Raw genomic sequence first — 24,831 nt, 5'->3', positions numbered from 1 at the left:
TGAGCTCTGCTGGGCTCACAAGGCCCATGGGCCGCCTTCCCCGCCCCCCCCCCGGGGTTTTCCATTTTCAGGACCTTTAAAGAAACAGTGCCATTTGGGTTCAGTGTCCCTGTGGTTCTTTCCACCTCTGAGAAGAAGAGATGCTGAGTATTTTTAGTTTAGCCCAGCATTGCTGGGAAATCAGGAAAACCATCTCTCAAGAGCCCCAACAAAGCATCTTAAAATAATAACATTTTTCAAGAGACAGATTTACCCACTTCTAAGCTTCCAAATGGAAAACATAAAACTCAGCTCAAAAATAATAAAGTGTGTTGGTTACCTGCTATGGTCCATGAAGGACAAGAGAAAGAAATGAGAGGTTGTGCTCAGGATAATTTGCTCAGAATTAGCAGTCATAACACTGGTCTGAGATTGTGTAAAATCACATTTGGTCTTTTGTTAAACATCTATTTTATTTATTTTTATTTATTTTTAAGTAATACCCTCCAGAATCACAGAGTCTATAGCAACTGTTCACAGGTCCTCAACTGTTTTAGCAAACCTTCAGAGGCTCCATTCTGAAGGTCTCCTCGTGGCAGCAAATCGGGGAAAGAGTCCCTGTCTGCATCACTTGGAAGCCAGCACAGTGTCTGGGGCTTGGGATAAGTCAAGGTGGGGTTCTCCTAAGATGCAGAGCTGCCTGTCTCCAGTGCTGTTGGGGCAAACACATGCATCTCCCCAACGCTGGGAATTCACTCAGGAGCCATTCTGTGGCACTTTGGGAAGCATCGTAACTTGGGTTTCCCATTCAGGGCCTTTTCCCCACCCTTCCTTAGGATGGCAGCAGGCATTAGCCTGACTCCCCAGGTCTGCTTCTCTACCCACAGGAGTTTCTGAAGGAAGGGACCCTGATGAAAGTAACAGGGAAAAGCAGACGCCCTCGGCACCTGTTCCTGGTAAGTACCTGGCCCCCAGCCCAGCCCCCAGACTGTCCAATTCCGTGATGCTTTCTAGGGCCCTTAATCAGAGAGCACTGGAAGGGTGGGGTGGGTACTAGAACAGAGCCGAATACTGAGGATGAGGAGCATTCTACAGAGGTGAGCTTTCCAGGGAGCTGAGGGCTTAACTCCTCCCAAGCAAAACCCTTTGAGTGATTTTAAATGGAATTTTGCCGAAACTGAATTACCTGTGTCCCCATCTGACACATCCTACCACTGGGAAGTTCTTACCCTAGAAATAACTGTTCAGCTGCCTTCTCTAATGCCTGAGAAATCTAAAAGGAGAGTTTCCTTGGCTACGTCTCCCAGTAGGTTGGTGGCAGAGGCCCAGAAGGGAACCAGGGTTGTAACCCCAGTCTAGCATCCCTACTGTGCACAAGACAGAGGACAGTGTAACATTTCTGTTACTCTACAGCCACATTCTAGAGTACCAGGGAATGTCCAGGCCTGTCGCTTGGTAACATCAGCCCCTGTGGCTGTGGGGCTACAAGCAGCAATTTGCCCCAATCCTACGCCTCCAAGTTATTTCTCCTTTTAAGTTCTCCTACCTGCTGTGTATAATTTTCTCTCTGTTTTTCACTATTTTAGCTTTCATTTTTTAAAAAGTTACTATCAGTCATGGCTGCCCCAACAGTCTCCTTACACTTTGTTAGAATTGTGTGCAAAGTAACAGTAAACAGGCTCCAAGTGTCAAAGAACCTGCTTTAGATATTTAGTGAGCACCTCTGGTGTGCTGGACCCTGGAAACAAGGAGATAAAAACCTCATGCTGTACGCTCAACCTTCAGTGTCTAATGTAGATTCGAGTTACAAGAAGAGTGCGAACGGAATCTCAGGGCCCCAGAAGCAGAGTCGGGGAAGCCGTCCTTTGTTCCATAGTCTAAAAATTTGTCTAAAAATTTGAAAACTCGGGGCACCTGGGTGGCTCTGTGGGTTAAGCCTCTGCCTTCAGCTCAGGTCATGATCTCAGGGTCCTGGGATTGAGCCCCGCATTGGGCTCTCTGCTCAGCAGGGAGCCTGCTTCCACTTTTCTCTCTGCCTGCCTCTCTGCCTGCTTGTGATCTCTGTCTGTCAAGTAAATAAATAAAATCTTAAAAAAATAAATACATAAAAATTTGAAAACTCTCTTCTATTGACAAGAAATCATACCCTTGAATTTATGGGTATCTATGTGGTCATGAGCCAGTGAGAGCAGGTTAGATCCTAACCCAATTCTTAGCCCCTCTGTAACCCTTAGACAAGTCACAAATGTGTCTGAGCCTCTGGTTTCCCAGGAAGAAACAGAAATACTGGGATCTTTGGAAAGTTAAATGAGGCACAAAGAAGCAGCTTATCTGGTAACAGTGTCCTCCCTTCCCTCTGACAATTGCCCCATGGGACACAGGTCTTCCATCTGTACCAGTACAGACCTGGGGAGAGCTGGTGCCCATGACTGTGTTTTTTGAGGATGAAAAACAGAGATCTGGGATGGTGATAAAGGAGCTGGAGCTTTACAGTCAATTAGACTGGATTTACATCCCAGTTCGGACACTGGCTCTGAGACCCATGGCACATCTGTCATTGCCCTTCTCTTTACAGTGGGTTACTAGTCCCTCCTGCCAATGAGGGAAGGGAGTAAAGCAGCAGCTGGAATAGAGTCAGCTCCATGCCGGTCCCCTAGCCATTCCCCATGGGCCACCTCTGCCCAGGCTCTGCTTGTGCCTGTGCCTCTCACAGGGACCCTGACTGTCAGCGTCCTGATCTTACTGAGTCTATCTTTCCCCCTAGTCCCCCTCCTTACCCTTGCTCTGTCCTTCTCTCCTCCTCCCCTCCTTCACCTGCCCTCCAGCATCCGACTGGCCTTTCTTCATAGCCTCTCCCTCATGCATCTCGCATGCTTCTCAGTGGTAGGCCTGGGTCTCTCTTATTCCCTTGTTATTATTGGGACATAGCTCCCTGCAGGCTGAACCTGGGTCCCATGCTTTGCTCTGTCTTAGCACAGGACCTTCATAAATATCTCTGGAGAGAGAGATGGGAGGAAGGATCTTGAGCCAGGAAGAGCCACAATGAACACACTTAAGAATTTTTCTTCCCTGTAAGGTGCCAGTGTCATAAAATACTTGTAACTGTAGAACAAAGGGCATCTGCCCACCAGCACAGGAGTTGTGGTAATGCTACAGAGAGGTTCCCACCATGGTCCAGTGGTCAGTGGGGCTTCCCACTGGTGGCTCATTATTGTGAGAGATTCCCCTTCTCTCCTCCACGAAGAATTCCTCCATCTTCCTCCAAATCAGGCTGTAAGACACCGGCTTGGAAGAGGCAAGAACTCGGGGGCCAGGGGAGGCAGTCTGATCCTGACCACTCATAAAACCGCAGGGTGCTAATGGCAGTTGCCATGGCAGCAGGTGCTTGAGGGGCAGCCACACAAAAGCTGGAACTGCTCTGATGAGTGACAAGCCAGCTCCCCACGGTGGGCAGGCTTATGAGCCGGGCTCTGTGCCCCGGTTTGGTCACTGTCCCAGGTGGGGCCAGGACTCACCGTGTGGCCGCCCCCAACACACCACACCTGAACACACTGGAGGCACATTCATTTAGGTATGACCCTGCCTCTGCCACTTACAGGCATTGTAACTTTAGGCAGGGTGTCAACACTCTCTGTGCCTCAGTTTCTCCCTCTGTGAAATGACGATGATAATGGTAGAGCCTGCCTGGGGGATTGTTGGGGGCTGAATTTAGGTCAGGGTGCTTGGCTCAGAGTGAGTCTTGTCATTATTAGAAGGGCAGAGCTGGAAGGGGCTTTGAAGGTTCCTCTAACCTGAGGGTCATCCTACCACCTGTTCTTGTTAATAAAGTTCTGTTGGAAGAGTCTCATGCATTTGTTCATGAATTTTATAGTGCTTCTGGATTGCAGTGGCTGAGTTGGATAGTTGTGACAGAGACTCTATGACCCACAAAGACTTAAATACTTACTATCTAGGCCTTTAAAGTTTGCTGGTTCCTGGTCTACTCCAACTCTGGTTAGAGACAGTGAGGTCCAGAGAGAGGAAGGTTTTGCCTGAGCTCACCCTTCAGCTCTGTGTCCTGGCCAGTTCTCCTACACTGCTCTGGCTGCAATGTTGGGGTCCTAAGAGCTGGTGGCAGGAAGCCTCATCTGTCTGTTCCCTCAGCAGACTCTCTGTGGGGGGAGGAAGTGCTAATCCTGAGTTCTTGCTCTGTTTCAGCCCCTTGGAGGCCTTGTCCTGTTTAGTCCTCACAACACCCCTAGTTTATGCTGGCTCCCATGTATGGTGGGTTCACTGGGGGCCATTCTTTCTCAGCGCCCATAATGAGGTGGGTGCGGCAGTGCCTCCCTGCTTTGTAGGGAGGAAGCTGAGGCGCAGAGAGGGAGCCAGCTTGCCCACAGTCACATAGATGCTACAGAACAGGGTGAGAACTGATGTCTTTTCAGACTATAAACCTTTTAGTTAAACAGAAACAGAGGTGAGGCAACTTTCACAGTTTTTCCTCTCTGCCCTGGATGGGGTCAAGGAGCTTCAATTGTTCATTCAGCAAATATTGAATACCCACTGTGGTCACTGGAGGTACACCAGTGACCAGGACCCTCCAGCTTGCTATCCTCAAGGAGCTTCCCCCTCCCTTAACTGTACTTTATGAGCTTCATTTGTAGAGTAAAACATATCAGTCTTAAGTGTATGTACCAGCCTATTGACTAATATGTGCCATTGTGTAACTACCACCTGGGTCAAGATATAGCATATTTCTAGACACCCCCCCAAAAAGTTGCCCTGTGCCCCTTAGCACTCACTTCCCCCATCCCCTTTCCCAAGCAGCCACTGGCCTAATTTCCGTCAGTACAGATTAGTGTTGCCTGGTCTGGATCTTTACAGAAATGTTATGAAGCAGTGTGTACCCCCTGCATCTGACTTGTTTCGTTTAGCATGTTTTTGAGATTCATCTTGCTACAATGTGGACCAACAGCTCCTTTTGGTTGCTGTGTAGTTCTCTGCAGTATGGATGTACGTAGTTCATTTATCCGTTTACCTGTTGATTAGACATTTGGGGTATTTCCACTGTTTGACTGTTACAAATAAAGCTTCTGTGAACATTCCTGTACTTGACTTTTTGTGGACAACTGCATTTTTTCCTCTTAACTCTTGATGTAGGAGTGAAATTTAAGGAAAGGGACTCCTATGTTTGCTGTGGGTGGTTTTACTCTCCTGTGAGGGTCACTGGCAAAGGCAGGATGCCTCTGCTCTCCAGAGTTCAGTGATCTGCCAGGGCAGACACCCTACACAGCCTTCATGTCTGATTGGGTTCCCTTCTTTCCAGATGAGTGATGTGCTCCTGTACACATATCCGCAGAAGGATGGGAAATACCGGCTAAAGAACACATTGTCAGTGGCCAGTATGAAGGTAAATGCCTGGTGCTAGGGACCCTGGGGTGGGTGAGACCTCAGGGGAAGAAAGACAGCATCCCCGCTTCTAGGAGCACATCGACCAGCAGGAAGAGGCAGCCCCAAGGAAACAGCGTTACATTGTTGGTTATAGCAGGATTGTGCTGTAGGTAGTCCAGAGAGAGGAGAGAGGGAAGGACTTCCTGGAGGAGGGGAGCTGCATCCTTTAGGGTAGATAATATTTGGACAGATGGGGAAATAGAAAGGGACGGACATCCTAAAAAGAGGAGAGCACATAAGGAAACATTTGGAGGGAGGTAACAAGTGGGTATTCAGTAAAGTTTTTTAAACTGGTAAAATATACATAACATAAATTTACCATGTTAACCATTTCTAAGTATACAGTTAGCGACTTTAAGTATATTCACACTGTTGTGCAAACATCGTCATTCATTTCTAGAACTTTTATCATCTCCAGATGAAACTCCAGCCTCATTCCTAACCACCCCCATTCCTCCAGCCCCCAACTCCTGGCATCCACCATCCTACTTTTTGCCTCTGGGAATTTGCTCTCGATAATTCATGTAAATAGAATCCTCTAGTATTTGTCTTTTTGTGACTGGCCTTTTTCAGTTAGCAGGATGTCCTCAAGGGGCATCTGTGTTGCAACCTGTGTCAGAATGTCCTCCCTATTTATGGCTTAATGATATTCCATTGTACATCTAGACCATATTTTATTTTTCCATTTGTTCTTGGATGGACATTAAGCTCCTTTCACCTTTTGGCTATTACGAATAATGCTGCTATGAACAGGTATACAGATACCTGTACAGAGCCTGCTTTCAGTCTTTAGGGTACATGCCCACCTTCTGAGGGGTGACCACAGAGTTGGAGTCTGCACTCCCCCCAGCACACACACACAGACACACACACAAAGACACATACAACATCTACCACCAATTGAAGGTTTACCCTTTGCAGATAAGGAAACTCAGGCTCAGAGAGGGACAGTGGCAGGACCAGAAGAAGAGTCAGGTCTGTGGTTGCCCCTTCCTGCCCCCACCCTGACAGTCTGCTGTTGGTTTTCCAGGTCAGTCGCCCTGTGATGGAGAAAGTGCCATATGCTCTAAAGATCGAGACTTCCCAGTCCTGCCTGACTCTATCTGCGAGGTATGGGTAGAGGGAGGGTCTGGGGGAGAGAAGGGCAGGATGTTACAGGTGTGGTTAAAGGTTGGAATAACAAATTGGATGTGTCATCTCTATTTTAGTATTATAATATAAGTCAAGGGACTTACTTTCTAGAGCCTATCATTTAACTGTAACAATAATAATATCTCATGTTTTAAAAGTTTACAGATTATTGGGTCTTTACAAGAAGTTAAGGCGAGTAAAAAATGCATTGTACACTTCAGTTCATGAAGTGGTCTGCTTTTAGGCTTTCTTATCTGGAGAGTGAGAGAAAAACATAATGAGTGAGCATTCATGGTTTGCCTTTCCCTGGTTTGGGGATGTGGCCTTTCCGTCAGCAGTGTCTATGTTTTCTCCAGGCCTTTGTCTACCCAGGGATCCTGCCTCACTCACTGTAGGCAGCAAAAGAGCTTCCCCCTCTCCCTCTTTCAGAGCAGGGCCCACTCGAGACTCTGGACTCAGAAACCAGGCGGATGTGGCCCCTACTGGGGCCACTGTGGGGGCTGGGACACAGTGTCCAAGGAAAGGGTGTCTCCCCTCAGCCGGGGCATGACCCTGGGGGTGGCTGCAGTGCCCTTTGGGTGTGGTGGTGGTTCCAGGATGCACGCACACTGATACGTTCTCATGCATTGCATTTACTCCTTCAGCATTTAGTAGCCACTCCTCAGTGCCGGGTCCTGTGCTGAGGACACAAGAGTTCAATTGAGCTTGCTCGGGGGAGGCCTGCATGAAGGGCAGGAGAGTTACATACAGGTCATGATATAGAGCGTAACTGCTCTAATAGTTAAAAGTGTTGATGACAAGAGTAACATGCATTGGGTACCTGCTGGGTCTCAGGCCCTCCTCTGACCCCATTGCCACCCTGGGCTGTGGGGCTTGAGCCTTCTCCCATGCATAGGGAATTGGGGCCTGGAGAGGGGTCACATGGCCATGTGAGGGGAAACTGGGGCTCAAATGCAGGACTGTGTGACCCAGATCTCTTATCCACTATTGATTACTGCCTGAGTGAGTAGAAGAAACCTTGAAAATTCAAAGGAGTAACTACCCATCTGGGGAAGTGAGGGAAGGCTTCCTGGAGGAGGTGATGCCTAGATGGGGTTCCATGGCATCTTTTCTCCTCATCTCTAGGTAAAGTCAGGGGCCTGAGAAGGCCAGGGTATGGTTTCTATTTGTTGAGCTGTGAGGTGTGGGTGAGGATAGGCCACAATCAGCCCTACAGGTGAGGCTGCCCATCCCTGTTAGGCAGGGGCACTGCCTTTTGGCCAGTGGCCTCTAGGAGCCACTGTCACTGACCAACCGGTAACCTTCCTGTACACCCAGGTACTTCATGCTGAAGCTTCCAGGAGACAGGCAGACCCATACATCTCCCTTCAGGGACATGGCATCTGGTTGTCCATTCCTCCCACCTCCCTCCCAGACCAACCTGGTCCTGGCTCCTGGCTTTCCTGGGGCAGGCCACACTCTTACTCAGGGTGGGAGTGCCACCTAGTGGGCCCTGGGAGAATTTTTACCCTGCTGCCTTCTAGGACAACACTCACCATTCAGAAAATCCTGAATGGGTTTTGGGGGAATCGTGAAGTCAACTCGTTGGGTGAGAGTGTGTCTGGGAAGCTATGTGGGAAAATGAGGAGGACGATGGGGTGACAGGGATGTTAAACTTTTCCATTTTTGCCTACCCCTCCTCCCCTCATGTACACCGCCCTCTGCACCCTGCTCCCATCCCTCCTAAGGGTGGTACCCACTGCGCCTCCCTCATGCCCTTTGCTTCTGCTCAGTGCTTTGCCATTAACAAGCCTACATGTCATTTCTTTTCCACAGCAGCTCTGGGAGTTAGGGATAGTGGTGACAGTCCTTAGTTGCAGGGAAACAAGCAGGCCCAGAGGATAGCTTCCTTGCCCTGGCTGTCCTGCTCATAGAGGTTCCTAGATACAATCTAGGCCAGTCTGGCTGACAGCCGGTGCTTGGCAGGACCTCAGACACCGAGAGGCGTGGCCAAGGGAAAGGTGGGAGGACTAGATCTACACTGAGAAGCAAGGCTGAGCCACTGTGCATGCTGCATGCCTTGCTCACGCCGCTTTGTGCCCACAGCTCCTGTGCAGAACGGGACGAGTGGCACAGCTGTCTGAGCAGAGCCCTCCCTGAGGATTATAAGGCCCAGGCTCTGGCTGCCTTTCACCACAGTGTGGAGGTGAGTGGGGGTCCCAAGACCCACCTGACACCAGCCTCACAGCCCTGAGTTTCGGGGGCTGCCCCCACACCCAGAGGGACTCTCAGCTCCTTCTATTGGGTTACTCCTCCCACCCCTTGCACCAACTCCACCAGGGTCAGGCAGTCACTGTGCAGGCCAAGTGCAGCACCTCCAGCTGGCTGTTTCTCACCCAAGGTTAGCATCCTGGAGGATGCAGTGGGGTGGGGTGAGGGGTTATAGAATTAGAATCCTCCCTCACATACACACCTTGTACAAGAGAAAGGGCACCCATCTAACCATCTCCTGACCACGCCGCTCACCCCATTCCATTGTTGCAGATACGGGAGAGGCTGGGGGTCAGCCTGGGGGAGAGGCCCCCCACTCTGGTGCCTGTCACACATGTTATGATGTGCATGAACTGTGGCTGCGACTTCTCCCTCACCCTGAGGCGTCATCATTGCCATGCCTGTGGCAAGGTGAGTCCCCTTATCTGAGTGAGTGTGAGCATAGGGTCATGTGGGGTGCATACTCAGGGGCACCCAGCAGTTACTGCTGGGCCAAGAGCAGGGTGTTTTCACACTAATCCTTTGAGGTAGCGATTGTGAAGCCCCATTTGACTGATAGCCTCAAACCAGAGCTCCAAATCCTATTTCATTACACCACTCCATTCCCGAAAGAAAGTCATGGCACATACAGTTACTGTCTTTGGAGGAAAAGTATCACGTCCTGGCTAAGGGTTCATCAGAAAAGCTGATAGACACTTGCAGAGAAACTCTGAGTCTTCACGACGGGAGAGCAGGGGGACTTGGCACGGTCCTGTCCCTGGAACAGAACAGTCCCTGGAGAGACAGAGAGTGAGTCAGCAGAGGGGAGAGGATGCTGGTCCTGTGCACATGCACACACACTGTTCCAATGTGTGTCCCCACCCGGCTTGCAGATTGTATGCCGGAACTGTTCAAGAAACAAGTACCCTCTGAAGTACCTCAAGGACCGGATGGCCAAGGTCTGTGACGGCTGCTACGGGGAGCTGAAGAAGAGGGGCGGGGATGTCCCAGGCCTGCTGAGAGGTAACCTGGGGACCACTGTTCTTCCGGGTGGCTTCTCACTGGCTATGGTTGGCACCTGAAACCACTCCTCCTGGGGACGCTCAGAACAAAACCAGCCCTGGAGGAGGAAACGGGTTTAAACCCACACCCGCAGCACTGTTTCCTGAAATGCTGGTTCCATGGGATATCAATAGGCATGACCCGAAGAAGGGTCTCTGGGCAGCTAAGCCTGGGAAATGCTGGGCCAGTGCCTCTCTGTGAAGGGGACGGCCGGTGTGGTACTTTGGGTTTCCTTTGCCATGGTGATCCTCTGTTCAAGAATGTTCTATGGGCATGTGTTCTGTGGGACCTTTCCAGGATAAGGATTTTGAGACAGCCAAGGAGTTGTGGATCGGGGAAGGGCTTCAGGGCTCCTTGAGTGACAGAGAAGGCTGAGGAAGCCAAGCTAGCCCCAAGAGGCTGTGCTCAGGGTACAGGCTTTGCCCAGGCAGGATTGGGCCAGAGGGACAGCAAGTGTATACTGGGCCTGAAACCAAAGACTTCCCTCTGGGGCCACCGGACAGCCCAGGTGAAGAAGGTATAGCCAGCACCCGGAAAAAGCCTTCCCTTGGCCTCCAATGCCCTTTGTGTCAGCAGAGGGAGTGTGCCTGCCTTTCTGGTCACACCTAAATCCCATCATGAGGCCAATTCCCATCTCAGGAGGGACCCAGAGCTCTAATTTTATGGGAACTGGCATTCCAAAGCAAGCTGCATCCCTGTCTATATGGACACTCACCGCCCTTCCCTGTGGCTTATCTTGGTTACAGAGCGGCCAGTGAGCATGAGCTTCCCCCTGTCCTCCCCCCGCTTCTCGAGCAGTGCCTTCTCGTCCGTCTTCCACAGCATCAACCCCTCGACCTTCAAGAAGCAGAAGAAGGTCCCTTCAGCCCTGACCGAGGTAAGGCAGGTGGACTGCCTGTGTGGGAGGCAAGGGGTTTAGAAGGCTCATGGTCCTCCTCAGTGGACAGGGTCAGACCTCCCTGCACAACCCCCACCCCGCCGACCCTGGCTTAGCTCTTCAGGACAAAGAGAATTCCCAACGGGAAATACTAGTGACAGGCCCAACTCACCACTAACAAGGGCCTGTCTCTTGGGCGTGACAGAGAACATTCCTGCTTGGTGCCAGAAGGCAGGACCCTAACTGTCAATGGTGCTAGAAGTCTTTCCCATCCCTCTCTCCCCTCCAAGTCTCTTTTTCTCCTTACTTTCTCTCTTGTCCCATGACTTAGACCTGGTCCCCAAGGGTAGTGTACGGATCACTGGGGTTCTTCTAACTAAAGCAGCCATAGTCCTGGCTTAATGCCCCCTAGCAGGCCCTCGGAGCTGTGCTGTCCACTTAGCCTCCAGGTCCCAAATGGCCTCAGGTACTGAGGCTCCCGGACAGTGTGGGACTGCCTGCAGGAAGCCTCAGAATTGCTTAAACTCAAGTCCATCCTGTAAGGAGGGCCAGATTATATGTCTATATTCTGGTCACAATCAGAAACAAATGTGTGCCCATGAATATACTAGTTGTCAAAAGAAGTGTGATCAGCTGTTTCCAAGTTTTTGCATTAATATGCTTTATTAAGTAGCAGGTGGCAAGGGTTTAAAAAAGTGTTAGAGTATGGAAAATTTAAAGGGGTACATTTCTACTCATTCACCTAGTTCCTTTGCATATTAAAAATCTTGGGAATGAACACATACATGGTAAAAAAAAATTTTTTTCAAAACAACACAAAAGAATACCTGCTGAAACATGAGTTTCTCTCCTTCTCCGAACTCCTCCACTCCCACCTACCCCCAGAGGTAACCACCAGCAAGCTTCTTATGGATCCTCCCAGAAACTGTAATGCATATACATAATAAAGATGTATATTCATTGATTCTCTTTTTTAACTGGAAAGATAACAAATTATACTGAATCTTCTATACACCTTTCACCCTTAATTTCTCTTAGCTATCATTCCACATTTGCTCACACTTACAAATCTCATACTTTTTACATTGTATGGTTGTAGCATCATTTATTTAACTAATAACCCTTTCCACCAACTGAGAAAAGATCACCTTTTCACTCCTGCTGGGGTAGTGGCTTACAGAACCCGAGTGTTCCATGAGCACAGAGTTTGAGAACCACTGCTGTTAGTTAGCCTTCTAGAGTGTCCAGCTGCTCTGATGCTGGTATCCTTGCTAGCCCTTTGGTAACTTTTGCTCAAAGTAACAACCTTCTTATTATCCAGCAAAGACTGTGCTTAGTAGGATTTGCAGCAGCCCCAGAAGAAATGTGTCCCACCCTGTTACCTGCTGCCCTGTTCCCTTTCCCCCGGAGCTCCACCTTTGCAATAAGCCCTGCTCCCCATGAGAAAACCTGTAGAAATATTGCCTCCCCAAGCACCTGCCAGCAAGAGAGGTCAGATTTGCTTTCCACTGACATACTCTGTCCACTCTGCCTTTCTCCCTTGCAGGGAGTCCTCGAACCTGTGGCAGACACAGGCTCCTTTCCTAGTACTTCTTAAAACAGTCCAGGCTGGGTATCTGGGGTGGCTTAGTCAGTTGAGTGTCTGCCTTCAGCTCAGGTCATAATCTTGGGATTTTGAGTCCTGTGTCAGGCTCCCTGCTAAGCAGGGAATCTACTGCTCCCCTCCGTCTGCCCCTTTCCCCACTCATTGTCTCTCTCCCTCCCTCTCTCTCTCTTTCTTTCATTCATGAATAAATAAAATCTTAAAAAAAAAAAAATCCCAGGCTGGTGGTGGCCTCCTTTTCCTGAAATGAAGCTCATTGACCTTCAGAGTATTTGCCAAAAGATCCAAGTTCTTACCCTCTCTTCAACTAATTAGGGACTTGACCTTCAGTAGATACATCCATTCCTCTAGGCCTGTTTCCCCATCTGTAAAATGGGAAAGTAAGATGAAATTATTTCCAAACTTGGCCTTCTTGCTCCAATAGTAAGATTAGTATTTATGAGCAGTTCCATGGGTCAGATACCTGTCAGGTACCTGTCTTACGTCATTTAATTCCAGTTTTGCTAGTAGGGAAACTAGACTTAGAAGAAGTAAATTGCTCACATTGCCCATCAAATAACTGGGAGAACCTGGGCTGGAACCCCAGATTGGTATTGCTCTAAACCTGTGTGGTATTCTGAAACCCACAAAAAGACGGTACAGCAGACAACTACTTCTACTAATAACAACAGGAATTAAAACTCCCCATTAGGAAGATTATAAGACCTTTTAAGTAAACATTATAAAGAAGATCCATCCTTAAATATAAGAGATGAGCTTAAAAGTGTAAGAATCAGGGGTGCCTGGGTTGCTCAGTGGGTTAAGCCTCTGCCTTCGGCTCAGATCATGATCTCAAGGTCCTGGGATCAAACCTTGCTGCATTGGGCTATCTGCTCAGCAGGGAGCCTGCTTCCTCCTCTCTCTCTGCCTGCCTCTCTGCCTACTTGTGATCTCTTTCTCTGTCAAATAATAAATAAAATCTTAAAAAAAAATAGAATCAGGGGCACCTAGGTTGCTCAGTCAGCTGAGCATCTGGCTTGGTTTCAGCTCAGGTCACTCTCAGGATTGTGAAATCGAGCCCCATATTGAGCCCACATTGGGCTCCACACTCAGCACAGAGTCTGCTTGAGATTGTTTCCCTCTGCCCCTCCCCCCAGCTGTGTTCATGCATGCTGTCTCTCTCTATAATAAATAAATAAAATCTTTTAAAAAAATTTCAAGTGTAAAAATCAAATTTATTTTTTTGAGCATGTATGTGTGGAGTTTTTTTTCAAGTTTTTATTTAAATTTCAGTTAGTTAACATATAGTATTTATTAGTTGCAGGTGTGCAATATAGTGATTCAACATTTCCATACAACCCGTGGTGCTCATCACAAGTATCCTTCTTTATCCCCATCACCTAATTTACCCATCCCCCATCCTCCCCTCTGCTAGCCATCAGTGCATCCTCTATTTTTTTTTTTTAAGATTTTTTTTTATTTGACAGAGACACAGCAAGACAGAGGGCACAAGCAGGGGGAGTGAGAGAGGGAGAAGCAGTTTTCCTGCTGATCAGGGCACCCGATGCGGGACTTGAACCCGACTCTGGGATCATGACCTGAGCCAAAGCCAGATGCTTAATGACTGAACCACCCAGGCACCCCATCAGTGTGTTCTCTAGAGTTAAGAGTCTGTTTCTTGGTTTACTCTGTCTCTCTTTTTTTTTCCTTTGCTCATTTGCTTTGTTTCTTAAATCCCACATATGAGTAAAATCATATGGTATTTGTCTTTCTTTGTGTGACTTATTTCATAGCATAATACTCTCTAGTTCCATCCATGTCATTGCAAATGGCATGATTTCATTCTTTTTCATGGCTGAGTAATATTCCCGTGTATGTATTTACTACATCTTCTTTATCCAGTCATCAATTTGTGGACACCTGGGCTGCTTCCATATCTTGGCTATTGCCAATAATTCTGCTGTAAACATTGCATGCATGTATCCCTGTGAATTAGTGTTTCAGTATTTTGGGGGTAAATACCTAGTAGTGTGATGGCTAGATCTAGATGGTAGAATGGTTATTTTAACTTTTTGAGGAAGCTCCATATTATTTTTCACAGTGGCTGTACCAGTTTGCATTTCTACCAACAGTACAAAAGGGTTCCCCTTTCTCCAAATCCTCATCAAAACCTGTTGTTTCTTGTGTTGTTGATTTTAGCCATTCTGACAGGTGTGAAGTGGTATTTCATTGTAGTTTTGATTGGCATTTCCCTGATGGTAAGTGATGACAAATATATTTTCATGTATCTGTTGGCCATCTTTATTCTTCTCTGGAAAAAAAAAATCTGTCCAAGTTTTCTGCCCACTTTTTAATGGATTATTTGTTTTTTGGATATTGAGTTTTATAAGTGCTTTATGCATTTTTTAAAAGATTTATTTATTTATTTGACAGAGAGAGAGAGAGATCACAAGTAGGCAGAGGCAGGCAGAAAGAGAGAGAGATGGGGAAGCAGGCTCCCTGCTGAGCAGAGAGCCCGATGTGGTGCTCAATCCCAGGACCCTGGGATCATGACCTAAGCTGAAGACAGAGGCCTCAACCCACTAAGCCACCCAGGTGCCCCAGGTTAATGTATTTTATATACTAAGCCCTCATCAGATATGTCATTGGTAATTACCTTCTTCTATTCCAAAGGTTGCCTTTTAGCTTTGTTGATTATTTCCTTTGCTGTGCAGGTTTTTATTTTGATTAAATCCCAATAGTTTCTTTTTATTTAAAGATTTTATTTATTTATTTATTTATTTGACAAACAGAGATCACAAGTAGGCAGAGAGGCAAGCAGAGAGAGAGAGAGAGAGAGGAGGAAGCAGGCTCCCTGCTGAGCAGAGAGCCCGACTCGGGGCTCAATCCCAGGACCCTGGGATCATGACCTGAGCCGAAGGCAGAGGCTTTAAGCTGCTGAGCCACCCAGGCGCCCCCCAATAGTTTATTTTTGCATTTGTTTCTCTCAGGAGACATATTTAGAAAAAAGTTGTTACAGCTGGTGTCAAAGAAGTTACTATCTCTTCTCTTTTGGGATTTGTATGGTTTCAGGTCTCAATCTATTTTTAATATATTTTTGTGTAGCGTGTAAGAAAGTGGTCTTGTTTCATTCTTCTGCATGTTGCTTTCCAGTTCTCCCAACACCATTTGTTGAAGAGACAATCTTTTCCTATTGGAAATTTTTTCCTGCTTTGTCCAGATTAATTGACCATATAGTTGCGGATCCAGTTCTGGGTTTTCTGTTCTGTTCCATTGATCTCAGTATCTGATTTTGCGCCAGTTCCATACTGTTTTAATGACTGCAGCTTTGTAATATAACTTGAAGTCTAGAACTGTGATACCTGTGATCATGACCTGAGCCGAAGGCAGAGGCTTAACTGAGCCACCCAGGCATCCCGCCCCCTCCTTTTTTTAAAGTAATGTCTGCACCCAACATGGGACTCAAATTCATGACCAAGAGATCAAGAGTCACATGCCCCACCAACTAAGCCAGCCAGGCATCCCCAATTTGGATGCCTCTTCTTTCTTTTTGTTGTCTGATTGCTGTTGTTAGAACTTCCCATGTTATGTTGAATAAAACTGATGAGAGTGAAAATCCCTGTCTTATTCCTGACTATAGAGGAAAATCTCTCAGTTTTTCTGCATTTAGGACAATATTAGCTGTCCATTTTTTATAAATGGCCTTTATTATGTTGAGGTGTGTTCCCTATAAACCTACTTTATTGAGTGTTTTTTTCGTGAATGGATGTTGGACTTCATCAAATGCTTTTTCTACATTTATTGCAATGGCCATATGGTTCTTATCCTTTCTTTTGTTAATGTTATGTATCACATTGATGATTTGCAAATATTGAACCACCCTTGCATCCCAGGAATAAATCCCATTTGATAGTGGTGAATTATTTTTTTAATATATTGTTGGATTCGGTTTGCTAGTATTTTGTTGAGGATTTTTGCATCTATGTTCATCAGAGATATTTAGCTTGTGGTTCTCTTTTTTGGTGGCTCCTTTATCTGGTTTTGGTATCAAGGTAATGCTGGCCTCATAGAATGAATTTGGAAGGTTCCTTCCTTTTCTGTTTTTTTTTTTTTTTAAACAGTTTGATGAGAATAGGTATTAACTCTGCTAGGAATCAGTTTTAGAAGGAAGAGCCTTTCCCCCAGATATCTGCAGTTTCATATTATGAGCCCTTGGGGGTTGGGGAGTGGGAGCCAAGAATCTGAAACCCCACTCGGGGCAGCACTCCGAAGGTGGTTTTTGACTCTTGTGTCTCCTGGGTCCACTCAGTAAGTCCTTTCTTAATCCCTGGTACTGTTTCGCTGCTTTTGAGGTGCTGGACATATCCTAAGACCTCATCCACATCTCAGATTTCAAAGCAGGATAAACGCTCTGCCAACTGGTTTGCAGTGTCATTTTCCACTCTGTTTGAACTGTGCTCACCACCTGGTGCCCTGACTGCTCTGCTTCTCTTCTGTTAGGTGGCCGCCTCCGGAGAGGGCTCCGCCATCAGTGGCTATCTCACCCGTTGCAAGAAAGGCAAGAGGCACTGGAAGAAGCTCTGGTTTGTCATCAAAGGCAAAGTGCTCTACACCTACATGGCTAGTGAGGTAGTGGTGTTTTATGCTTTCCCTCCTCTCACCTCCGAAGACCCTTGGGTTAAACGCCTGCCTCAGAATGTCCTTCTGGGCATGCACAACACCCCATCCCCTGTAGGGCAGTGTGAGACTGGATCCAGTTTCCAGTCCCATGCCCCTCCAGTCTGTGTTGAACAGTACCCTGTGCTGAGTGTTGCTGTGGATACACAACCATGTATAGGTTCCAAGTTGTCAGAATTTACCATTTCTCTGTGGAGCTGAGGTGGGACAGCATGCAAGCCTGTGCACCCAAGTGTTTGAAGGTCACAGGCCCAGCATCCAGCACAAGCTAGGCTCTCCATAAAAGTAGGCTGCTCTCTGCTCTCCACCTCCACTGTTTGGGACAGACAGAATTCAACAGCTTGGAGGAAGCTACCACACTTTCTTACTCTGTGCATTTCTTTTATCAGGGAACTACATTGTCTCATGGTAATGTTTCTACTAAATAAAGCTTAAGTTGATACTTTTTACAAAGCATCTTACTTTACATTAACATTTAGGAGGGCTTTGGGGCACCTGGGTGGCTCAGTCAGTTAAACGTCTGCCTTCTGCTCAGGTCATGATCCCAGAGTCCTGGGATCGAGCCCCGCATTGGGCTCCCTGCTCGGCAGGGAGTCTGCTTCTCCCTCTGCCAGCCTCCCCCACTCATGCGCTCTCTCTCAAATAAATAAATAAAATCTTTTTTAAAAAATGTAGGAGGGCCTTGGAAATCAAGCCTGCTTCTGGAGTAGCCAGGTGTGGGCTATGGTTATACAGCAGGGTGCTATCTGGTCCTGCCCCAGGCTGGACCTGGAGGATAGTTTGAAAGATTTCCAGGTCTAGGCCCCACCATCTGGTGGCTTCCATGGGCTAAACCCACTTTGAAAATGGGACTTCAGTGCCCAGCCGCAGAGGGTGTGTGCTTTACCCCAGGAGGATATTCACATCAGCACAGGGCTGGCCCTTCTACCCTGACCCCAGATGCTGGCAAAGGTGCAAAAGACAATTTCTTTTGGGGGCATAAAGCTTCTCTTACAAAAGACCTGCAGCTGTAATGGTAGCAGCCTGCCCCTCCCTCAGGGAGTCCCAGAAGCCAGCAGGGACACAGAGAGGGACTGGCAGTGGACCTGAATGACTCCAGTGCCGTGTGAGCTGAGCCCTCGCTGACATGCCCACAGAGGAGCTGAGGAGAATTTTGATCTTGCCAGAACAAATGTGACGTAATGCCCACCTGCAACCCAGGGCAGCATCTTCCAACGTAGGTATTATACAGGATGCTCACAGGGTTTCTCTAAATGCTGGGTTCTGAAGGGACCCTGAGTAAGCAGTTAGTGGGAGTACTTCTCAGAATCTGTAATGTACCCAGGTGTGTTGTGGATCTCTGAGATGAGATTTCCCAAGCTGGCCCAACCACAGGCCCTTCCTTGTGGAGTGTCTCATGAACTATCCCATTCCATGGACCACTCTTTGGGAAGAAATTAGACAGGTGAATGAAGGTTAGAGATAATTAAATAAAGATATGAATCCTGTCTGAGAATGGAAAACCCATTCTCAGTGTCCGTTTTCTCGGCACTGAGCAACAGTTGTCTTTGGAAGTGACACCCTAAACTGATTAAAAAGGTGGGTTTTAAGTATACTTCCAAAGTAGATTTTTCCATAAAGAACTAACACAATTTCTTATTAAGACCATGCCAGTAATAGGACTAAGCTGTCAAATTCCATCAAAGAAAAAAGGTTTGATAAAATGGATAGCCAGTTTTGATGTGTGTACTACCATGAACCCCTGTCACTTACCTGTGTATCCCCACCTTATTCCATTGTCTCCAGAGGCAGCACACCATTCTGAATTTTTTCCTCCACAGATTAGTTTTACCTCTTTTAGAATCTTCATGTAAATAGAACCACATATAAATGTGACTTCTTCCACTCAGCAGGAGACATTTTAGACTCATCCATGGTTTTGAAAACAGCAGCAGGTCATTACATTTTATGGCTGAGTCGTTTTCCATGTTGTGAATGTACCACCATGGGTTTAACCCATTTATCAGTTGAAGGACATTTGGGTTGTTTCTGGGTTTTGCTGATTATGAATAAAGCCACTTTAAACTTTTGTATACAGGTTTTTATATGAAAATGGGTTTTTATTTCACTTGGGTAGACACCTAGGATTGGAATTTCTAGATCACAGGAGGGTATATATTTGGTTTATCAGAAATTACAGACCTTTTGCAAAGTGGTCTACCATTTTATATTGCCCCCGACAATGTATGTAAGAGTGGGGGTTATGGTTGCTCCACATCTTAGTTAACATTTGGTATTGTCAGTCATTAATTTACTAGTATCTTAGTTTGGTTTTAATTAATTTACTTATTTATTTTCAAGTTTTATTTATTCATTTGACAGAGAGCTAGAGAGAGCACGAGTAGACAGAGTGGCAGGCAGAGGGAGAGAGAGAAGTAGGCTCTCCGCTGAGCAGATAGCATGACGACACAGAGCTCGATCCCAGGACCCTGGGGTCATGACCCGAGCTGAAGGCTCTGCTTAATGACTGACCCATCCAGGCATTCCAAGTATGGTTTTAATTTCGATTTCCATAGTAACTAATGATGTTTTTGATGTGCTTATTAGCTATTTCAGTATTTCCCATTGAGAAGTGTCTGTTCAGATCTCTTGCACATTTTTAAAAATAAATTGTCTTATTGAGTTACAGGAATTCTTTACATATCTTGGATACTAGTCTTTTGTCAGATAAATGTTTTGTGAATATTCTCTCCCTGTCTGTGGCTTGTCTGTGTGTTTTCTTAATGAATTTGTTCTGGTCCTTTGGTGAACAGAGTTTTTCTTAAATGAAACCTAATTTATTAGTGTTTTCCTTTATGGCTACTGCTTTTCATATCATAAGAAACTTTGTCTACTGTAAGTCACAAAGTTTTTCCCCTGTATTTGCTTCTGAACACTTGAATGTTTTACCTTTTACATTCAGATTTATCCGAAATTAATTCTGAGTATGGTGTGAGACAGGTTGGGGCTCATTTTTTCCCACATGGATATTTTTATTCCGCCACCACTTGTTAAAAAAGAGTTTCCTTTCCCTATAGAATTATTTTGGTGCCCTCATTAAGTAGCAAATGACTCATGAATTCATGACCTGAGCCAAAGTCACCAGTCTGATGCTTAACTGACTGAGTGACCCAGGCGCCACTCCAGCTTTGTTCTTTTTAAAGATTGTTTGGGGTATCCTAGATCTTTTGTGTTTCCATATAAACTTGTCAATTTCTACCCAAAAGCCTGAGATTATGGGAGGGATTGTTGAATCAGTTCAGGGAAAGTTGGCATCTTAACAATATTCAATCTTAAGATCTATGAATGTGGTATAAATCTTCATTTATTTAGTTCTTTAGTTTTTCTTTTAATGATTTGTATAGAGGTCTCATACTTCTTGCATTTCTGTTAACTTTATTCCTATTTTATTTTTTGCATGCTATTTTGAATGGAGTTTATTTTCTAGTTATTTGCTGTAAACAGATAATTTAAAAATTGGTTATCCCATGGCCTTGCTAAATTGATTATTGGTTCTAATAGCTATTTTGTAATAATAATAAAAAAAGTCCTTTGCAAGCACAGATAGTTTAATTTCTTTTTTTGCTGAATTTCTTTTTTTGCATTGCCTTAATGCAATGGCTAGGACTGCCAGTACAATTTTGAGTTTAACTGGTGGGAGTGAGCACCCTCTTGCCATGTTCCCAATCTTACAGGAAAAGCATTCAGTATTGCACTATTAAGTAGGATGTTAGCTGTCAGTATTTTACAGATGCCCTCAGCTTAAGGAAGTTCCCTTCTAGTTTGCTGAGGGTTTTTTTTTTTTTTTAAAGATTTTATTTATTTATTTGACAGACAAGAGACCACAAGTAAGCAGAGAGGCAGGCAGAGAGAGAGGAGGAAGCAGCCTCCCTGCTGAGCAGAGAGCCCAATGTGGGGCTCGATCCCTGGACACTGGGATCATGACCCGAGCCAAAGGCAGAGGCTTTAACCCACTGAGCCACCCAGGCACCCCTGCTGAGGGCTTTTTAAATCATGAATTGATATTGAGTTTTGTCAGATGCTTTTCCTGATCCAGGAGTCTTTGAAAATTGATGGTGTTTTATATACAGCCTTAACTCCTCCTCCTCCCACAGCCTTCTTAACTACTTATATCTTAACTAATTCCTTAACTAATTATATCTTTTGTCTATGTGTGGCTTCATAAAGTTGTATTTTATGAGCATGTATTTTCACATAAATATATATGTGTAAATATATCCTTTATATACAAAAATCCTTTCCAGTCAATTTTGTGATTTTAAGATCCATTTATGTTCTCTGTGTACATCTTATCACATTATTAGCCACTTTATAGCACAGATACCCTAAGTGCCTCCATATTGAGACGTTGTGGATGAGGGCATGGGGGAATAAGTATAGGGTATGTTATCTGGAGTAATTCTGGAAAGCAGAGTCTCTGACTAATCAGGTCAGTAGAAAGAATGCAGTGTTAAAAGGTGGTCGTGAGTTCAAGTTCTAGCTCTGCCCCTTACTGAACTGTGCCATCTTAGGGAGTTATTTACCTTCTCCATCTCTGAGCCTCAGTGACTTCTTAGAACAGGAGTGACACCTTCTATGATTGTTGTAAAGATTCAACAAGGTAATATAAAGATGAAAATGCCTGGACCCTAATAGGCTGTGACAGAATGTTAAGTTTCTCTCCTCATGACTGGTCCTGCCGGGAAGAGGGGGTGAAGAGTATGTGTGTGGTTATTACTCCACTGTTGCCAAAGCTTGCCTCACATAGAAGGGCTTGTCACGCATCTGAAATCGGGAACAGTAAATGCTGAGCAGTTGACTGTGTGTAGTGCCATGTTTAATATTGTTTTCCCTTTTGCCCTCTGTAGGACACAGTGGCCATGGAGAGCATGCCCCTGCTTGGTTTCACCATCGCCCCAGAGAAGGAAGAGGGCAGCAGTGAAGTAGGACCAATTTTTCACCTCTACCACAAGAAAACCCTATTTTATAGCTTCAAAGCAGAGGATAACAATTCAGCTCAAAGGTACCCAAATATCTAGGCCTCTATCTAGTTGCCTCTCCCTCTAGAAGGAAACAAGTTGCTACCCAGGGCTTTGGCTTCTCTCTGCTCCAGCCATCCTGTGCCACAGTGGCCCAGGGAACAGTAGAACTACCTGTTCCTGGTTGTGAGATTTTTTAAAGATTATTATGATTCGTTCATACAGGCATGTTTTGATTCAGCAAACCTTTGCTCTGTGTTCCATACCTTTTGTTAAATGGTAGGGAAACAAATATGAATATGACATGGTCCTTGACATCAGACTAATAGTTACCAAGTCCGTCTGGTCACTTGTAGGTTCTCTGACTAGAGTCTCAGAGCTGTGACTCTGAACTGTCTCCTCTCTCCTGTTTTATAGGTGGATTAAGGCCATGGAAGACGCAAGTGTGTTATAGCAGTTACCAAGCATGTGGACTCAGAATAAAGTCTTCGGTTGAAGGTAGACCCTTCCAGAAGCCAATCTGTGTCTCCACTCATCGGGACTGATATGAGGATTCAGCATGGGGGCTCATCCTTTTTGCCGTAACCCCCTCTCTCACCGTCACACGTTGAACCCTTAAGGAATATTTATGAACCGCTCCTTTTCTGTTCTCGTGTTTTCCCCCTGCCCAACCCTGCGCCACCCCAGCATAAACTATTTCCTTACCCAGTAGTGAGATCATGTTTAGCAGCGTAAAGATGTGGAAACAACAGGAAAAAAGTACATTTTAGGAATGCAGGCTTTTTAGTGGAAACAAGCTTTTACGATTTTTACTAGTGGTAAACATTATCACCTTTCATAGCATTGATGTCGGTGCCTCAGGTGAAACGAGAAACAACTGATAAATAACAGCTACCCTCATCGAAAGCACTTTATTGATTTACTGAGCTACAACCTCCAGTTTTATGTTTCCCAAGTGATTTACTTAAGTAAGGAGCAGACAGAGTCCTGTGGACTAATTTGCCGCCAGTTCTCAATAAGGGTGTACGTACAAATGATTTGTGCAGACACGACTGGGCCTTGCCAAGTGGCCAAATGAGTGGCGCTCAGAGGGGAGGGTCCTCCTTGCGGAGGCCGCACTGCACTGGATAAGAAGGCAAGGATTTTCTCCTCCACTGATCATGAGACCTGCACACTGACCTGACTTAATGAAGGAAGGATGCCCCGCTTCCTGGGGTGGTCCTCACACTATACCCCAGTGCTGGATGCTTGGCTGCTGGCATACCCAGCCCCACCCTGAAGGTCACTGCCAACACTCTGAAGAGATAGGGCGTGCTTTATTTTATTGTGTGCCTTCCTGTGTTTACCCAACATGAGCTGACAAGTGTTACCTGAAAAAGAACCTGGGCTTGTTTACAACATGGTTATCCTTCGGCTGTATTACCAAAGCCTCGAAAGAGATGCGAAGAGAGAAAAGATACAATCAGAAGGTGAATCAGCAGTCTTGGCGAGGGGCTATGAACACAGTGAGGGAGCACAGAAGTAATGACTTGAAGATATTTTCTGGGCACCTGGGGCCCAGCTGCCTCCCTTTGATGACCACTGCTCATCATGCTGGACAAATTTCTAAACAGAAAAGAATGGGGGTAGAGCAGGTGGGATTCCTTGTTACTCTCATTGAAATAGAAAACAATCATATCATTTCCTGATGTCCTGTCCCCTAAACAAAATGGCATTTGCTGACAAACCTTTTGTAAAAAGCACCATCTCAAGGAGTTATTTACATTAAATATTTTCAGGGGAATTTTTTTTTCTAGTTTGCAATTTCTTTTAAAATGTTTGCATTAAACATTTAATTAATGATTCAAACTAAGTGATCAGAAAGATTTTTTTTTTTAAAGATTTTATTTATTTATTTGACAGAGAGAGATCACAAGTACACTGAGAGGCAGGCAGAGAGAGAGAGGGAAGCAGGCTCCCCGCTGAGCAGAGAGCCCGATGCCCAGGACCCTGAGATCATGACCCGAGCCGAAGGCAGCGGCTTAACCCACTGAGCCACCCAGGCGCCCAGAAAGATTTTTAAATTAATTTTTGAGGGATCAATTCCAATGCAACCACTTCATCATTAGACATGTTTAAGTGGGACTTCTAGAGCCTCCGAGTCTTTAAAAGCACAGCAAGACTTCCGTACCAGGTAATGGGATTTTCCCCAATCTGCTGTGTGACACTGGCCATTCTGAGTTTCTGGGCTCCAGGTGGAATTACACATCTGGAAGTCATCTGAAGGCCTCTTTTACCATATAACATTCTATTTCTGATACTCTGAAAAGAGGTAATGGGGCTTTTATTTTTCAGTGAGTACTTACCTAATAAAAACCACCTGGGTTATAGATGAAACCTACTGGATCGGTTTTATAAATGAAGTGGCATGGGCCACTAAGATCCTCCACAGCTCCTATGTGACTGAGCAGGGACCCTCTGTAACTCATTCTTACCTGTCCTTCCCATGGTTCTTCGATTTCAGCCAGTTTCTACTAGCTGATGTTGCTGTTCCTTCCCAGACCTTCTCTTCGCCCAGCCCATTTTACAAGTTCATGGGGCCTGCTTGGAATAACTCAGGTGAAGATACCTACTTGGCCTAAGGGTGCTCCCTTCCACTGCACCCTGAGAAATGGCAGCTTTGATGCCATGACCACGCTTCCTGAGGCCCTCATGATATCTGCTTTGCCCATCTGCTTGCTCCCTGGGCAAAGAGCAGCCCCTCTGCTGTGTGCCTTCAGCAAAGGCTGTGTTTCTAGGGAGGAAGCAGTTCTATGCCAAGCTGTAGCCCAGAAATTAGAGTACACAGGCCCTGGGCAAAGTCATTCACTTCGGTAGCTCAAGCCTGA

At 46.0% G+C, this 24,831-nt stretch overlaps 1 protein-coding gene across 1 annotated transcript in view; it reads left to right on the top strand.

The window, feature by feature from the left end:
- Positions 1 to 23,747, top strand: part of FGD5 (FYVE, RhoGEF and PH domain containing 5) — a 123,025-nt gene extending 99,278 nt beyond the window's left edge. The window contains exons 12-21 of the mRNA XM_004738591.2: positions 867 to 935; positions 5,285 to 5,368; positions 6,440 to 6,519; positions 8,626 to 8,725; positions 9,064 to 9,201; positions 9,663 to 9,792; positions 10,578 to 10,708; positions 16,791 to 16,919; positions 21,854 to 22,008; positions 22,382 to 23,747. Of these exons, the coding sequence (XP_004738648.1) occupies positions 867 to 935; positions 5,285 to 5,368; positions 6,440 to 6,519; positions 8,626 to 8,725; positions 9,064 to 9,201; positions 9,663 to 9,792; positions 10,578 to 10,708; positions 16,791 to 16,919; positions 21,854 to 22,008; positions 22,382 to 22,418 (1,053 nt within the window). The 3' untranslated portion in view covers positions 22,419 to 23,747. The remainder of the gene's footprint in view (positions 1 to 866; positions 936 to 5,284; positions 5,369 to 6,439; positions 6,520 to 8,625; positions 8,726 to 9,063; positions 9,202 to 9,662; positions 9,793 to 10,577; positions 10,709 to 16,790; positions 16,920 to 21,853; positions 22,009 to 22,381) is intronic.
- The last annotated feature ends 1,084 nt before the right edge of the window (positions 23,748 to 24,831 follow it).

The sequence above is a fragment of the Mustela putorius genome, unplaced genomic scaffold (genome assembly GCF_011764305.1).
Source record: "Mustela putorius furo isolate JIRA1106 unplaced genomic scaffold, ASM1176430v1.1 tig00003850_pilon_pilon_pilon, whole genome shotgun sequence".
NCBI classification, from domain to species: Eukaryota; Metazoa; Chordata; class Mammalia; order Carnivora; family Mustelidae; genus Mustela; species Mustela putorius.
The sequence above is the reverse complement of the archived record's forward strand: the minus strand, read 5'-3'. Positions and strand labels throughout refer to the sequence as shown.